This window comes from Octopus bimaculoides, chromosome 4, assembly GCF_046866305.1.
Source record: "Octopus bimaculoides isolate indiv1 chromosome 4, ASM4686630v1, whole genome shotgun sequence".
NCBI lineage: Eukaryota > Metazoa > Mollusca > Cephalopoda > Octopoda > Octopodidae > Octopus > Octopus bimaculoides.
The window spans coordinates 84,525,369-84,543,753 of record NC_142931.1 but is presented as its reverse complement, the minus strand read 5'-3'; the positions used below and the strand labels follow the sequence as shown (position 1 = coordinate 84,543,753).

Genomic DNA, 18,385 nt, shown 5'->3' with positions numbered 1-18,385 from the left:
GCATTATTAACTTGAGGCTATGGAAGTAGTGGGACTGAACCCAGAACTGCATGGTTTCTAAGCACACATTTCAACCATACAGTTATGCTTGTGCCTATATTACTATTACGTTTTATTTATTTTTTTTTATATGTAGAAATTGTAGTTGTGGAATAACTATATGTTGTTCATTGGGATTATGGGTTCAAGTCTAGTCAGGCAAAAACTCTCAAGGTGGAAGAGTGACAATTGTATAACAAAGAATATAGCTTTCAAAGATGTTCTCTCTTATGACTATACTTCAGTACAACCTATGTGAACTTTTACACTATCTCAAGAATCATTTGTTTCAGCAAAAATACAATTTCAGAAGAAATAATGAGGGTCTCTTTAAACTTCCATTTATCTCACAGTTATCAAAATTATCATGGAATCTCTATGGGCACTGCTAGTTATTATTCTTGGAAGTTGATACCAAGAACCAGTTTTGATTCCTATCATCAGCACTTTGAAGAAAAGATCGATATTACCATTATTTTCAAATTTTCTCCCCCTTCAAGACCTCAAGACTCTTGCTTCTTCAGCACGTCAACTGTGTTTCTCTCATAAGTCCCATATACCAATAAATTTACAGGTTAATATGCCTAGTTTAGAAGATTGCTCTGTAAATGGATTATCTAAGAGCAGATGACTATGATAAGCATCAGTGTTGGTAGATTGTAATATTTTTGAATTCTTCAATATATTTAACATACTACAATAGATATTTCTTGAAAATATGTTGAACAGTCTTCACAGTAGAGCTATATTTATCTAAAATATCAAACTACTACTCTATTTTTATGTCACTCTTCTATTCTGCAACTGGAAGAAATCCACTATTGGCAATAGTGGAAATCCACCATTGGCAATATTTTATGAAAGAAACCCCACTTCTGATAATATTTTCATTGATTGATGTGTTTTTATATGTTGGTGAATAATTGAGTCTCACAAAAGAATATGTTTTGTGATTTGTTTTTATTTAAAGAAATATTTTTGAAACAGGTTAACTTCAGTCAGTGCTGATTTGAGCTGGATTTGAGGAACCTTTTTTTTCTCATCTTTCCTGGCTTGTTTCTCTTTTAATTCATTGCTTGCCTCTCCTTGCATCATGTCAGGAAGTATCAAATATAACTCCTGTTACATAATAAAAACAATGTTATTCCAAGGTTCCTTTGTTTTAGATATGGTATCCTTCTTTTATAGAAGCTGGCTTCTGTTAAATTTAGCAACTAGATTTTTGATTTAATGTGAATAAAAATGTATTTTAGACTAGAACATAAGGGAGATAACTTATTTTTATACTTTATGCTTTAAAAATGATTTTTTTTATTATCCAATTGTTAATATATTTTAATATGTTTCTTTTCTTTTCTTATCTAGTAGCTCCTGAGCACTTGACAACAATGGCAAGTCAGCAAGGAAGTTTGGCAGCATCTACAACATGGTGTAACCCTATATTCCCAGCTAGTGCCAAAATGGCAGCTATGCTATCTGGTGGAGATACTGGTACAACCAAGGAACAGCTAAATAATCCATCGGCTGTTAGTGGCAGTGGGGTGGCCGTGTCCCACAGTAGAGCCCCTGTCAGCAGTACTTGCTCGTTGTCCAACATCACGAGTCGTGGATCAGGCACCACCGAACAATCAGATGCCTCTCAGCAGCTTTCTCACCAAATGCTGTCTTCTCTGGCCCTTGCAACACTGTCCAGTGAGCTGGACAAAGGACTGACTCAGGAAATCTCCAAATTAGCTGAAAGTAAGAACACGGATATTTCAAGTTTAGGAAAGGACAAACTGAACACTCTAATAAACACAGATGTCACCACAGCAATACTATGTCCTTCTAGTAGATCATTTGCATCATTATCACATCTAATGTCATCTGATGTTGAACTTTTTAACAAGTCTATTACAACAGAAGAATTCCAACAACCTAAGGTACAAGTTGATTGCAACAATGGACTGAATGGTGGCATTTTTCTTTCTCAACCAGGCCAATCAAAAGAAATTGAGATATCAGTGTGCAGTTCTCTAAAAGACTCTTCATCAGGTGTTTTGGACAAATGTACAATGATGGAGAAAACTACCCTGCAGGTGACAGTGGCCGACTTGAGTAACATCCTTGGTAGTGGCCTATCGGCGATTTTATCTTCTAACAGCACTCTTGCTGAATCTACCATGAGTAGTAGTCACAGTAATAGTGGCAGTAGTGCTGGGCTTGCTAGTACAACTACAGGGAGTACGAATGTTTGTTCTGCAAACTCCCTGAAAGTGTCACTTGGAGCAGCTAGCTGTCAAGATTCAGCCAAAGGGTCCAACATCACGAGCATTTATACGAAACGGTCAGGCTCAACATCTGTAAACACAGTAAATTGCTTACCGCACTTATATGCCCCTGACTTGCCCTTACCAAAGAGACTCACTGAATCAGTTCAGCGCCTAGTAAAGCCCCTTCCATCAAGTGACCACTCTCTACCTCGCATTCGTAAGTCTCCTGTCAGTAGCTCCATCCGACAGCAGGCAGTTAGTACGTCTACATCTCCTCGTTCTAGTCCACACCATGGCAAACACCCCCCAATTGGCTCACCACGAGCACAGACTCTTGTAGATCACATACACACTTCATCCCAAGCTCCAGTTTCTCCTCTCAACTCATCATCACTTTCTTCTAGTCAGAACTCTTGGGTTCTCTCAAGCCACACAAGCACACCTCAACTTTCAACTATGCATAATATGGTCCAGAGTCTACCAGCTCCTCTGGTTAGTTACACTCCATCAACTCTGGCTCAAGTGGCCTCATTAGATCACCAATCTTTCTCTCAGGTTTATCCTGGAGAAAACCTATCAACTCATGCAACTGCTTCTACTTCTGCCCTGGGTAATGTATCCCAGAGACTTGGCTTGCAACATTTAGAACACCAGCAGATGCTGATAGATTCTCCAGAGGATAAAACCTTAGATTCTTCTGAACGGATTCTAAATTCTTTTGATGTGCCTGTAAGTCTTCACTCGTCGGTTATTCCACCATCTCAACAGCAGCAGTTCTTGACGACAGCGAGTAGTATCACTACACTGCCTGCAGCATTGTCTGGAACCAAACAGCGGGACTTAAATAGAAATCTAGACTGTCAAGTTGAAGAGCATGTGGTTAATTTTCTGGCATCAACTGCTAGAAAAGGCAGCACCCCTACTAACACGATCACCTCCACCACTTTACCCATCACCAACACAGCTTCGTCCTCTCCCTTACGCTCTTCATTTTCCACATCCTTCTCCACATCCATTTCACACACTGCTGAAATATCTCATGGGACTTCTGTCTCCTATGTTGACAGTTTAGGGGCTCCTAATATCCTCTCATCTTTGAACATTGCTACCCATGCAAATCCGATGACATTGGCATCTGCTCTCCAAGCAAGTCAGTCGTCATCTAATGTGACGTTGGTTGACTCACACCATCAACAACAGCAACAGCAAAATCATCATCATCAGCAACAAACTAATCCTAGGAGTGTTAACCAAAATGCGTCCCAATTAGCATTGGAACGGTTTCAGCTTCAGTCTGGTGCTATGAACTATGAGTCTAGTAGTAAACTGTTGACACAGCCAACTACCGCTGTGCCCTCAAGTGAAAGCTTAACTAGCTTCACCAATCAGCAGAGCCTACCAGGTTTGAGTGCAGAAGCAACATCTGAACAATTGTCAATGCAAAGGGTGTCTGCAGCAGTTTCTGTTCCACTGCCTGTTGCTGGTCAGCAGGCTGCCTTGCAAACCCACCTCACTGAAGCTGTGAGCTCTAATCTCAACATGCACAATGGTAGCAAGAGGCCGGCAGGAAGCTTAGCTGAGAAAAGTGAGAAGCATTTGCAGAGCACAGATTATGAAAGTACACCATCGCTTAGTTCAGCAGAAGGGAACTGTTTGACCACTGTTACAAATCCACAGGATTCAGATAGTGCCATTACATGCCCAGATGAAGCAGCTCAAGTCCCAGCTGTCACATCAGAGCAGAAGACATCTGTAGGTAGTTTGCATGCTGAAGAAACAGGCGGAAATGTGGAGGGTGACACACAGAATCACACTGATGCTATTAAACCCCTTGAGCCTGCCAATACAACATCGTCTCCTGTGAATCGTGTGTGTCATAAAGCTGAGTTAGCTAACATGGGCAATGGAGAGCAGCATCACCAGCGATCGGAACATTCTCTCAGGGAACATGATTCTAGTAATTCTTCTGGCACTGCAGCTGACCAGCTCAGTGAAGGAACCAGTTCTAGTTCTCAAAGTTCAGGTGCTAATCTTGGTAACACGCTGCCCAGTAAACTCTCCCATGGGGTCAGTCCTGATCAGTCCACGTTGGCTGTGCCAACAGAAGACTCGCATCGAACCTCAGAAGCTGATGCGGTTTTGTGCAACAATATTGACAGCCAGAGTGCAACTGTAGTGTCTCATGAATCTGTCAATGACTGCAGATCTGCAGAACAAGATGCTATACAGGAAGCCAGCAACAATTCTGAATCTCATCAGGATTCAGCTGCTTCAGCTATAACTGATGGGCAACACCTAGAAAAAGAGAAACAGGTGGAATTGGTGGAGAACTGTATCCAGTCTCATGACTGGCTTCCTAATAAGGAAGTGATGGAAAGCAATGTTACAAAACAGAGCGATGGTGGTGAGAAAGTGGATGGAAGTGATTGTAAAGAATCGTCTGATGTCAAACCTCCACTTATCCGGCGTGGAAGGCCTGGTGCCCAGGAGCGGTCAGTTGCTAGCAGTAAGTCATTGATTATCATTGATTATTTATTAATATTCTCAGTTGCATCTATGACATTTCAGCTTCTCTAATTAATTCTCAGTTTTGATTTTCTTTTTGTCAGTATTCTTCCTTAACTTCCATTTTCCATCTCAGCTATTTACATAATGCTATGTTTATGGCTCTAATTTATTTTAAAATCTCCAAACAAAAGAGATAGTTGCCCATCATATATATATATGTGTGCTTGTGAAATTGCTGAGGTTATTGTTTAGCCCTAGTCAACCCTCATCAAGCAGATCTATGGGCAAAAGCATTCTAGATGGTGTATCTGGAATGCTTTGTTCACTATTTCTAGCTGGTTGATTTTGCAACGGTTTCCTTGGCTCAAATTTATTGAGGTAAAATAGTTGAGTGGGTGAACTGAGAGGACTATAAGCTCTTAGACTGGGAAATCACATTCTACTGCTGTTTTTTTTGTAGGTGGTTAGAGTAATAAGTGTTTAGTGTAGCAATAGAACATGAATTGTAATAAGGTGGCATAATGTAGAAACATGGGATTTTTAAATAAAAAGCTTGGATAGGGTAAAGGAAATGAGAACTTAAGAGGTAGTATTACCCAACACATTGAAGATGAGGTTGAGAGTGGAGAAAATTTGATATTCTAAAGTGATAGTAGTTTGTAAAAAATAGGAATATACAGGGTAAGAGAAAACTTCCTGTAGTGTAGCTATGGTTTGTATAGATAGTTCAGAGAAGAATATTAAGACAAATGTATAACAAGATGTTGGTTTTGTATCACAGTATAACTAGCAGGTCTACTGATGTAGATAACGAAGTGAATGCTCCATTATTATAGGGTTGTAGGAATACTACTGATGATTTCATTTTTATGCAGTAATTCAAAGGTGAATACATTTTTTTCTTTATCCACGAGAATCTTACTGATCAATACTGCAATGTAATTAAATATTTGTTAATTATTTTAACATACTTCATTGAACTCTATCTCATCTAGATACATATTTATAACTAGCTGGACATGGAAAGGGAGAATTGTTTTTACTAAGGATACAATGTAGCACCCTTACAAGGGTGGGATCTGTTCACCCTTCAGCTAGTAGTCTAGCTTTTTACCTACTTAACCAGCTGAAATGCTTTTTGATTATATGACCTTAATGATAATGGTGTTAGCGTAGATGTTGGCTTGAATTTGAAGACATCAGAGTAGATAAAGAACAGATTAACAATATGGAAAACAAAATTAGCATTGAATCCTCTTTGTGAGTAATGATAGAATACTCACTCACAAAGAGAAATAATATGAAATATAAAGCTCTCAAGAGATGTGATTACTGATATTTCAAGCAAATCTTGGGATATTTCAATTTCTCTGTTTAAAGAGATTTGCTTGAAACATCACTACTCACAAAATCTCCTTAGTGTATAACTATCTAAATTTTCAAACATTATTAAATGAATTTTGTCATTACTGACCACCATGTCTTTCCTCAGATTATTTTCGAGAACTTTTGAACAGCAACAACTAGACTCTCCAATGGAATCTCTTGTAGTTTTGTTAACACTGATAATGAGGAAATAGCTGTTACTTTGGTTTGATTGTAGATTGTAAATTTCAGCTGAAATTCTACTAGTATGTTTGACCTAATAGTCTGGAAGTTCACATTAGAGGTCTTTGTATATTTGATGTAATAGTGGGGAGTGTTTCTGGGTAACTGTGTCTGAAATATGAACGTTCTATGGATCACCACCTGAACATTGCTGTCTCAGGGTTGGCTATCAACAAAGAGTTATATCCCTTATGATGATTTATTAGCCAACCCTATTAGACTTGTCAAAAGTTGGATCTCAGGATTTACTGTAGTTACAGCAACAACATAGTGCTGTAACTATTGAAGAAGCAATATAGATAACTCTTGTCTAAATGTTAAAATGGGAAGACCTGATTGAGTTCAAGTTGAGCTAAAAGGATGTGACCTTCAGTTGAAGGGCACCAAATACTTATTGCTAAGATAAGGTTCTGATGGTATAGTTATGCTCTATGAATAAGTAAGTATTTCTAATGTAGTTTTGATGCTGAAAATTTTTAAAGAAGAAATAGTAAGTTGTAGCTGTAGTGCTTCTCATTAAGATCTTTAGTGATGTAATTGATGTGAAACGGTTCCAGTCATAAATTAACACTGAGTCATGAAGTTGATTTGTTGAAAACACTCCAGTGTCTATGTTTTTAGTTTTTTTGGCATTGTGGCATTGAAGACTCTAGCAATGGTGTTAGTGAAGTGTAACAGCTGCACTTGAAAATTGTGGACCTGGTTCACTGGGCCTCACTTTGTGAATGAATAAACGAGAATTGTATTGATGTGAAAATCTAACTTAAATCTGTGGCAAGCACAAATCTTCATTTCCACACATGTTTACATTTCCGAGTAGGTTACTACTAAAAAGTAAGCATGCTACATCTGCATACTTCTAATTTGCATGCTATTAGTCTGTATTGAACAAATTATTATTCTCGTCTTGTGTGTTTCTTGCTAAAATATATATTCAGTCAATATATTACCTTCTTGAAGGTGGTGAACTGGCAGAATCATTAGCGTGCTGGGTGAAATGCTTAGCACCTTTTTGCTCAATCTTTACTTTCTGGGTTCAAATTCCGTCAAGGTCAATTTTGCCTTTCATCCCTTTGATGGGGTCAATTACATTGCCCCCCCCCCCCCTAAAAAAAAAAAAATCGTTGGCCATGTGCCAAAATTTGAAACCAATATATTACCTTCTTCTAAAGAATTGTATTTTTTTAAGACTAATTTCTAATGTTTTTATTGAAGGCCTACAATGTAGCTATAACTCTAATTGGTGTATTATGTTTTACATACATTTAACAAAACATATAAACATAAAAAGAAAGATAAAAGAAATACTGATTAACACATGTAAATTGACAGCGCAAATAATAATGATGGCGATTTGTATGGAAGGGCAAAATATATCAGTCATTGAATTGGAGCCATGTTTGAAAAAATACATTTAATGGCTTAATTTATCATATCAAATTCAGTACTATATTTTAGTTTGTTACACTCTTGGTTTGTCAAGCCATAGAGTTATAGGACTGATAAATATAACCCTACAACCAAGCAAAATGGGTTTGCATGTAGTTTCTGTCTTCCAAAATTTACTCACAAGAAACTGATCAACCCAAGGTTATAGTGGAAGATGCCACCCAATGGGATCAACTCTGAAACCACATGGTTACAAAGCCAACCTCATAAGCATACCGCCATGCTTGTGCCTATGTGTAAATACGTTTTTCTATTGTACACTGTCACCATATTATAAGAAAAATTAAAATTTACTGGGAAGTTTCACTTTTTCTTGTACTAAAATTTACTGTTTGTGTGCTATTTGTTGGAATAAAAATGTTCTTAGTGTTGAATAATTTTCTCTATCTCCTATCATCATCTCTTAAATTACCTGTATCACTAGCTGACTGACTCCACAACTTAGGTGACCTAATCAAATTGTTGATGTTTTCTGCAGGTGTTCGTGATCGTTCTCCTGTGAAAGTCCGCAATAAGCTGTCTGATGCTGCTGCCTCATCCACAGCTGAACACAAGGAGGAATTGCCTGCCGAACCAGTGAAACGTTCAACGCGTGGTTCAACTCGACCAAAAGGTAATATTTTTGTTTTAACCTCCACCATATGGCCATCTTTGCTTTGCTTTGGCTAACAACTTGATATTTTCAAATCTTTTGGCACTCTAATTAAGTAAGAAGCTTTGCATTTGGGATTACTGTCAGGTTTTGCTTTATTAAAATCTTGATTGCATGGATTGAAGCAAAGAATCGAAAATGATTGTTTACAGATAAATGTTTGCTGTTCACTAAAAAGAAAATCCTTTAGAAGTTATTTGCAATTAATATATCAGCACTATTTTTCTCTCGCTTGTCTATGGCAGTGTTAAATAGAGCATTTATGGTACTGCTATTTTTTTGTGTTTGTCTGGGCTAATCTCAGTGTGTTGTATAATTTATTGCTGAGAGCAGTAATAAATGAATTTCTGTGAAATTCAGTCCTTCTCAAAGGAAAAGATATCTGCAGGAGACTGATATCAAGACCAGAGACAAATTTGCCTCACTCAGCTTCATACTTATGTAAGCTGAAGCCAATTATCAGCCATATAAGTCCTGCATATGCATGGAAGGAAATAATAATTCTTTCCACTATAGTAGTGGTTCCCAACTTGGGGTCTGCGAACCCCTGGTAGTCCACAAAGGTAAGATAAGCCTATTAGACGGGATCCGTGGGAAAATTTATTTAAATAAAAGGATTGGGAGCCACTGTGAAAAGGTTGGGAACCACTGCACTATAGACACAAAGCTCGAATCTTTTTGGAGGGTCCAAACTGATGGCGTTGACCCCAGTGCTCAGCTAGTATTTTATCGACACCAAAAAGATGGAATGTAAAGTTGGCCTTGGCAGAATTTGAACTCGGAATGTGAAGCCAGAAGAAATGCAGCTAAGCTCTTTGTCCAGCATGCTAATGGTTCTGCTGTATCACTGCCTTTACCTCAATAATAATAAAACTAGTAATCCTTTCTAATATTGACACAAGGCCTAAAATTTTGGGGGTGGGGATGAGTCGATTACATCAATCTCAGTGTTTCACTAGTACTTAATTGACCCTGAAAGGATTAAAGGCAAAGTCGACCTTAGTGGAATTTGAACTCAGAATGTAGCAATGGGCTAAATTCTGCTAAGCATTTCACCTGGCGTGCTAATGATTCTGCCAGCTTGCCACCCCTCATAAATAATAATAATAATAATATGCCCTGATGCAATACCAGGCACTGGCTCTCATAGCTTCTGATCTTAACTGATTGGAAGTGTTATAATGTACATGTTTGTCTTGGTATAAAAGGTCATATGCTGTTTATCCTGATATGAGATCACCATACCATGCACACAGTTGTGATGCATATGTTTGATGTGTCCTTATCAGATTAGTAGTCAAGATGGGTATATTGGGCTTTGTATATTTATATCCCAGTGCCACTTTGGCATGCATTGCTCTCACTCACTCACTCACTCACTCAATAGTAATAATCCTTTCTACTGAAGGCACAAGGTCTGAAATTTTGGGGGAGGGGACTAGTCAATTACATTGACCCCAGTGTTTCACTGGTACTTAATTTATTGACCTTGAAAGAATGAAAGGCAAAGTTGACCTTGGCAGAATTTGAACTCAGTATGTGGTGACAGGTGAAAAATCGCCAAGCATTTTGCCTGGTGTGCTAACAATTCTGCCAGCTTGCCACCTTAATAATAATAATAATAATAATAATAATAATAATAATAATAATAATAATAATAATAATAATAATAATAATAATAATAGAGTCAAAATTAAAAGAAGAGTGCCATTTGCTATCTTGTGAACAATATTTTGACATCTCGCGTGTCTTCCACTGGTTCAAAAAATAAATTTGTCAATCTACTTCATTTTGGTTAATATAGAAAGGATTGAGGTAACTCCTCCTGAAGATATAGAGTCAAAATTAAAAGAAGAGTGCCATTTGCTATCTTGTGAACAATATTTTGACATCTCGCGTGTCTTCCACTGGTTCAAAAAATAAATTTGTCAATCTACTTCATTTTGGTTAATATAGAAAGGATTGAGGTAACTCCTCCTGAAGATATAGAGTCAAAATTAAAAGAAGAGTGCCATTTGCTATCTTGTGAACAATATTTTGACATCTCGCGTGTCTTCCACTGGTTCAAAAAATAAATTTGTCAATCTACTTCATTTTGGTTAATATAGAAAGGATTGAGGTAACTCCTCCTGAAGATATAGAGTCAAAATTAAAAGAAGAGTGCCAATCCTTTCTATATTAACCAAAATGAAGTAGATTGACAAATTTATTTTTTGAACCAGTGGAAGACACGCGAGATGTCGAAATATTGTTCACAAGATAGCAAATGGCACTCTTCTTTTAATTTTGACTCTATATCTTCAGGAGGAGTTACCTCAATCCTTTCTATATTAATAATAATAATAATAATAATAATAATAATAATAATAATAATGATGATGATGATGATTTCATTTATTTGCCACAAGGGTGAAGGACGAGGGAGACAATACAAAGACAAAGTGTGAGGGTTTACACATAATGAAATGATAAAAAAAAAGGAAAGAAATTAAGTATACACAGTATACATCGAAAAAGAAGGGACATATGCATAGCATACAAAGGTTAAAAAAAAGAAAGAAAGTGGTGGGGAGGATGATAGAGATATGACCCTCCTGATACGGGAAGGTCTCTAGGGATAATCAAGGGACGCACTATCCAAGTTATCCCTGATATCACAAAAGCAAGTGCCCTCTCCAGTTCCTTCTCTCTGGCCCACTGGGCTACACTTAGAGAGGTACCATCCACTCTTGCCATTTTTGCAAACTTTCACCTTCCTGTCAATAAAGGCCTGAAATTTTGGGAGAAGGGGCCAGTCGATTAAATTGACCCCAGTATGCAACTGGCACTCAATTTATCGACTCTGAAAGGATGAAAGGCAAAGTCGACCTCGTTGGAATTTGAACTCAGAATAATTCTGCCAGCTTGCCGCCTTAATAATAATAATTGGCCAGCAGTTTTGATGCAAGGGGTTTGTTGATACCACTGACCCCTGTACTTTACTGGTAGTTTTATTGTATCAGTCCCTGAGGAAATGAAAAGCAAAGTTGACTGATGGAATTTGAACACACAACATCTCGACTAAATATTGTAAGGCATTTCTATCCATACTCTTAGAGATTCAGCCAAATAATAATGAAGGTAATGCTGCACAAAGTTGCACATTCTTTAGGTAGAGTGATTGAAATTGACACTATTACTGGTGTCATTTTATCAACTAAAAGTCAAATGTGTAGTGTAATAGTCACCTAGTGGGACTGTGGATTACACCTAATTATTCTATTTTTATAGAGTTTGGTCTGCTTCGTCAGAGCTTACTTGAGTTACACAACAAAAATCTACTTGCAGCTTATTGAAAGTTTTTCAGTTGAAAGAGAAATTAATATTTTTTTAAAGTTTGTTAATTTAGATAAGCTTACATGTTGTAGGAAGATGACTGAACTGAAATTTCAAGTAGTGTTTTATAGAAGGTAAAGAACATTCACTACACTCTTGGAGTGGTTGGCGTTAGGATGGCATCCACCTGTAGAAACCATGCCAAATCAGATTGGAACCTGGTGCAGTTCCCCAGCTTACCAATTTTCAGTGAAACTGTCCAACCCATGTCAGGATGGAAAACAGACGCTAAATGATGATGATGTTATCATTTGCAAATTTGAAAGGATTTTTTTCCAGTTCAAACCATCACTAACATCTTTGGATTCTAATTTTTATTTATTATATATTTTGTTTCTGTTATCGTATATATAGATGGCTTAAATATAATGATTGTTTCTTATTTTGCAGATTTACCAGATCAAGTCTGGCACAAGCGGCGCCGTTCATCTCGTGACCACAGATGAAAACTGGAGTTGGCTGTAGTGGTGCAGTGCTGCTTGTGTGTTTGCAGCTGTTGTTGTCAGTTCATTGTACATAGCTACACGTCATTATCCACTCCTCTCCTCCTCTTGTTGCTGGCCTGTGTTCTAGCTGCCGTTGACCTTCATTAAGCCTTCACAACCACCACCACTACCCTTCCACCTCCACTACCACAACTACCACTAAGCATCAGCATCACCATTACTACCACAAACATCACCACAACTGTCACAGTTACCAACACCACCACCACCACCACCACCACCAACCACCTCAACAACACTCCCTTGGATTTCTCCCCAGCATCATGCCATTGTATTTCATACACAAACAAAAATCTCTCTGACATGTAAATAGCAACAAGTTATCTGTAAATATGTAGCACTACCGGAGTATTTAAACTATGGACTAAAGCAATGCCGAGTTAACTTCTTCTGAAAGTGTCTGTGGAATGGAATGAAACCATTACATTAACCCGTCTGTGTGCATGTGCTAGTGCGTATGTGATGTGATGTGTGTGCTTGCGTGTGCATGTTTGTATGGATGGTGTATGTGGTGTGTTTTAGTATGATTGTGTGTGCATGTAAGTGTCAATTGATAAACCCTGGATGGCCAGTGTGGAAATGTAAAAAAAAAAAAAAAATTTAAAAAAAAAAGACAAAATTGAAAAAAAAAATTTCAGATACCAAACTTAAAAAGATGTGTGTGAAGAAGCGGGGTGGGAATGAGAATGTAAGTTGCTTGATTAAAAAATTTTTAAAAATTATTATTATTATTATTATTATATTATTATTACTATTATTATTATTATTATTATTGAGGAGGTGGGGATAGAATGAAAGTTGAGGGTGTAATAAAAGATTTAAAAAAAAAAAAAAAGGCCTTTTCCTCCCAACTGAAACACAGCTTTCTCCTCTCTCTCTCTCTTTCTCTCTCCCTTCCCCCTTTTCACATTGAAGTTTGAAGTCTTGGTGATGGCAGCAACTTGAACAAAGGGAAATAGCAATGACTACAGAAAGTGGTAGGTGATGGTAGTGGTAGTACTGGCACAGCTGCTAGTAATGGTGATGTTGATGATGATGATAATAATTATAATAATAATAATAATAATAATGATAGTGATGGTGGTGCAGCAACAGCAGCAGACTTGTGTATAAAAAAAAGTTGCTCTCGTCTGGACAGTGTATAAAAAAACCAACACAAAAAAAAAAGAACTTGTCTAATTTAAAAAAAAAAAAACCAATAAAGACTCTCATACCAATTTATAGTAGCCTTACCCTTGATTCTGCTCCCAGCTTTTTTTCGGGCCCGTTTTTTTAATTTTTTAACTCTGCACACCGTCAAAGAAAAAAAAAGAAAGAAAAAAAGGTGTGTAATATGTGTATGTGTGTTTGTGAATGAGTGTGTTGGTGTGTATACATCTATACACATGCATTTTTATTTGTATATGATGTGTGAATGTATATACTTATACATGAGTGTGAATGTACATTTGTGTGTTTGTGTATATATAAATACACATGTATAATATATAATATACATACATACACTTAGCTCTCAGACTGCATTTAAATAGGATCTTTTGTGATAGTTTTCAGCTCAAAACAAGACTGTTTGCCTTTCTGGGCCTCGTCAGCTCTGCCAGTTGCTATAGTTATTCCAACATCTTCCTTTCTCTTTCTCTCTCCTCACTACAGACATAACAATCTCTCTCGCTAAAACTATTTTAATACTATTACCACCATTACCACAACTACTATTACATCACTCCATTTGTAGATTTGCACACCAAGTGTGACAAAACAGTTATTATTTACATCTTATTTTATTGACCACTGATGGATGGAAGGCATACTTAATAGTTTCTATGATTGATACCAGTCTACATAGTAGATGAGGAGGTATTAGTCATTTAAATCAATCTGAGCATTTGACCAATAAAATGCAGTACCAACCAAGTCCTGGGGTCGATTTGACTACCTCCTCCTGGAATTTGTGGTCATGTCCCTATGTTAGAGTTGGTTAAGTTTGGCTTTCATCCATCAGCAATTGATAAAATAAGCATTTATCAAGTACTTAGGTCAGTTTAATCAACTGTTCCTTTCTCTCTGATCAACCAGATCTTTTCCCAGATGCAATTTTGTGCCACTTTTAGTAATATTGTTTCAAATTTTGGCTAGTAATTTTAGTGGGAGGATGTTAGTTGATTACACTGACCCCAGCACCTAACTGGTACCTTACTTTATTGACCCATGGAAAGATGAAACCAAAGTTGATTTCAGTGGGATTTGAACTAAGATCATACAGAACTGCAAGAAATGTCACTAAGTATTTTGTCCAACCACACTAATGAGTTCAAATTCTACTGAGGTTGATTTTGTCTCTTCAGGGTTGATAAAATATGTACCAGTTGAGTACTGGTCTAATGTAATTGACTAACCCCCTCCCTCTAAAAATGTTGCCCTTGTACTAAAATTTGAAATAATTATTATTGTTATTATAATGAAATCATATTTATTTTCATTTGCCTTTTTTTTTTTGGTGGGTGGGGTTATCAATTATATAATTAAATTTTGATGAATTAAGTCCACTTGGTCTAAATTCTGAATTTAATATTCTTTACAAGATGGGGTGATGATGGCATGAACATTTCACTTTTTCTATTTCTTTTCCCCTTAGAAAGGTCTGGCCTTGTGCTAAATTATTATTATTAATTATTATTATTATTATCATTATCATCATGTTAGAAATGGTTAATATTATTAAAGTATCAGTATTATTAAAGCAGAGAAGATGGATGAATGTCAAAGATAGAAGAAAATTGACTATAAAATGCTTTGCATTGTCTAGATTGGCAACACACTGTTCTTAGTTCAAATCTCTGACTAGGATCAACTATTGGTATTGGTTGTTTCAATTTATGATGTTCCATGAGGTTAAATTTATAAAATTCTTTTCAGTGTCCCAATTTTCATTTCTCCTCCAAGCTACTCAAAAGATGTTGATTTTATACTCTTTGAGCAGCATGACTATCACAATTTCTTGTATCTCCTTATCTTAAATCTTGAAGCATATTCTCAGAATCATTAGTGCACCAGACAAAATGCCTCACAGTATTTATTTCAACTCTTTACTTTCTATGCCAAGGTCAACTTTGTCTTTTAATCCTTTTGGGGTCGGTACCCATTACCTCTGAAATTGCTGGCCTTGTGCCAAAATTTGAACCAATTATTATTAAATAGGGAAGTTAATGAGAAATGAAGTGACAGATTTATGTACCTTGTAGTTATTTAGTTACATGTCCTTTCAATCATCTGGGTTTGATAAAAGAAGTATCCATTAAATACTAGGGTTGATCTAAGTGACTATACTCATTGTCCAAAATTGTGGGTCTTGCATCTATGTTAGAAAGTATTTAATTACAACTTTGTTTTATGTTCTGAGTACACATCCTATCAAGGTCAACTTACTCTTTCTTCCTGTGCGGGGTGCAGGATGTATCAATTAAGTACTAGGATAGATTTAACTAATTGTTAAATTTCTGGCCTTGTCTCTTTGTTGGTTAAAATATGTGGAATTTGTTCTTACTCTTTATGCTCTGAGTTTTAATCCTGCTGTGGTCATCTTTCCAGAGCTAATAAAATGCCAGTCAAGTACTGGGTTTGTTATGATGGACTGTTCTCCTCCAAGTTACTGTCTTTTTCTTACCTTTGTTAGAAGTGATTATTCCAATTCTTTTTGCTGTTTTGCTTTCTTTCTTCAATCCTCTTTTCTATCTTTTTTTTTTTAAACCGTTTTTGTTTGTTTCATTGTTTATAGTAAGGCCTATGGTTAAGAGATTGACCAAAAGAATCTGACTAACAGGATATCTTGTTTGTGTCAACCAATGGGACTACTTGATTGGTAGTGATTGATCCAATCAACTAACAAAACAGTGATGTAGCTGCTAAAGAGTTAAGTGACAAAATTAATTTATAACTGATCTGTGGATTAGATTTTTCCCTCTTCTCTGAAATTTTTCTGAGGCCCCCCCCCCTACTTCCTTCGTTTCTGCTCTTAGTTCTACACTTCTTTTCCAGCCATTACATTTCATCTCTTCCACCCACATCTGTTTCATCTATTTCTCGTATTTTCCTAAGCCAGTACCTTGTTGCTCTCTGTTCTGCAAACAGTCATTAGCAAACAACAAAAATAATTTCGTATCTTCATCAGTATTTGGGCACCATCTGTCTTCTTTTTTAACTTTCCTAATCTTAGATGCATCAATTCAAGCAACCAACCCATAATTTTGACACATTGTTGCCTCACCTCTTACATTACAAACTATTTGTCATTTCAAAAACAAAAAGAAAAAGGAAGTAAAAAGGGATAATGAATCCTTCTCATTGGAAAATTTTTTATATGACAAAATTTAAATTATTTGCTGTGGTGTTCATTGCTTTTATTTTTTAAATCTCGGAAAAAAAGAAAAACATGAAATAAATTTAAAAAAAATAATAATGATAATAATAAAAAGGAAGAGAAAAGGCCTTGTCTGCTGTTGGAAATTGCAGGCATTTTGCTAGGATCTGAAGAATTAGGCACATCAAGTTTTGGGCTTCTCTTTTTTTTTTTTTTTCTCTCTTTTTTTTTATCTCCTGGTTTGGTTATTTTCAGTTGAAAAATTGAGGTTCTAAAAGATTTTTGCAGCACATTGGTGTTGTTTGTGTGCCAGTGTGGTTTGCTTTGCTAGTAGGCAGGCTGCAATGGTGTCACCTTATGAGGGTTCTTACCTCTGCTCCAGTCCCTCTCTACTTGTCTGTACATTGAGCTCAACTCTTAGCCCCAGATGCTGTTAGTTTCTATGTAGATACTACATAAGCTCGGTGTCCAAGGTCTGTATATTTTTTATTTTTATATTCAGTACTTGTGAATAAAATCTCAAATTTTAAATTGTTCATGCTTTCAGAGAGTTTTGATTGAAAAGAACTTTCATCCACATGGCACTGTGGAACTGATTAGTGAGAATGGCAAACAATATGAAAATTATTGAACTTGTTTCTTTTGCCTGAGAGATTCCACAAGTTGTGTTTCCTTGAGATAAAGGCCATACTTATGTTGAAGGCCTAACAATTTCTCACATTTTCAAGTATTTTGTGTTACTTGCTGGTGCTTGACAAAACAAAAAACCCCAAAATGTGCCTTCTGAAAACTTTTAACTGCATTTTTCAACTGTTATCATTATTATTATTATTACTATTATTATTATTATTATTATTATTATTGTTTTTTGTTGATATTTTAAAAGTATTTCTAATATTGCCACTTTACAAAAGGGTAAGCTCTACTCAAGATTTTTTGCTTCTGTATTATGAAGGTGTGGCTTTCTTCCTATTAACTGTTTCCACTGTCAGTCACTGAGGAACTGAAGTGGTAGTTCTGGAATAGTAAAGCTACCACCTCTACTTAATTCTTCAACTACTGCTCAACTATGACCTTCTTCCTAATATGCTATTTTTTCCAGTTTTGACAGCTAATCACTAGTCTTGTAGTTCTACTGCTGTTCTACATGGTTTTAGTATTAACATAACTTTGATGGAGTGTTTATGGTTGTAATTTCTGCAGCCAATGACTTTTGTTACTGTGAACAGAGACTGAGGAACCTATTGTTATTCAGGTTAACTGAGGCAGACAAATATAGGCTTTGTCTACAGTATCAAGTTTTGAACTTGAAACTATGTAGTCAGTAGTTCAGTACTTTAACTTTGTACCCATCTTGCCTTCCAATTAAAGAATCTCTGTTATTAATAGAATTTTTTCTTTCTTTCATTTAAGCTAATTTTATTAACTATTCCTTACTATTCCCAGGAAATGATTTAGAAATGTGTTTTCAAAGAGGCTTTGGGTATCTATTTAGTTTTAATATGGCAAATAGAATACTATAGCAATGTATTTTATAAGCTGCAAAAATTTTTATGTCTAAGACAAGAGCTTTCATTACTGTTTGCTAAATTTGATCTGCTTTGAGATATTCAGCCTGTCTGGGCCTTCTTAACTTGAT

General features: G+C 36.3%; 1 protein-coding gene across 8 annotated transcripts in view; it reads left to right on the top strand.

The window, feature by feature from the left end:
• Positions 1 to 13,111, top strand: part of LOC106875131 (uncharacterized) — a 99,440-nt gene extending 86,329 nt beyond the window's left edge. For 5 of the 8 annotated variants that reach the window (XM_014923118.3, XM_014923116.3, XM_089350890.1 and 2 more), the window contains 3 exons: positions 1,405 to 4,797; positions 8,335 to 8,469; positions 12,274 to 13,111. In XM_014923118.3, coding sequence (XP_014778604.1) covers positions 1,405 to 4,797; positions 8,335 to 8,469; positions 12,274 to 12,329 — 3,584 coding nt within the window. In that variant the 3' untranslated portion in view covers positions 12,330 to 13,111. The remainder of the gene's footprint in view (positions 1 to 1,404; positions 4,798 to 8,334; positions 8,470 to 12,273) is intronic. The other 3 variants (XM_089350892.1, XM_014923119.3, XM_089350891.1) reach the window with 1 other exon arrangement.
• The last annotated feature ends 5,274 nt before the right edge of the window (positions 13,112 to 18,385 follow it).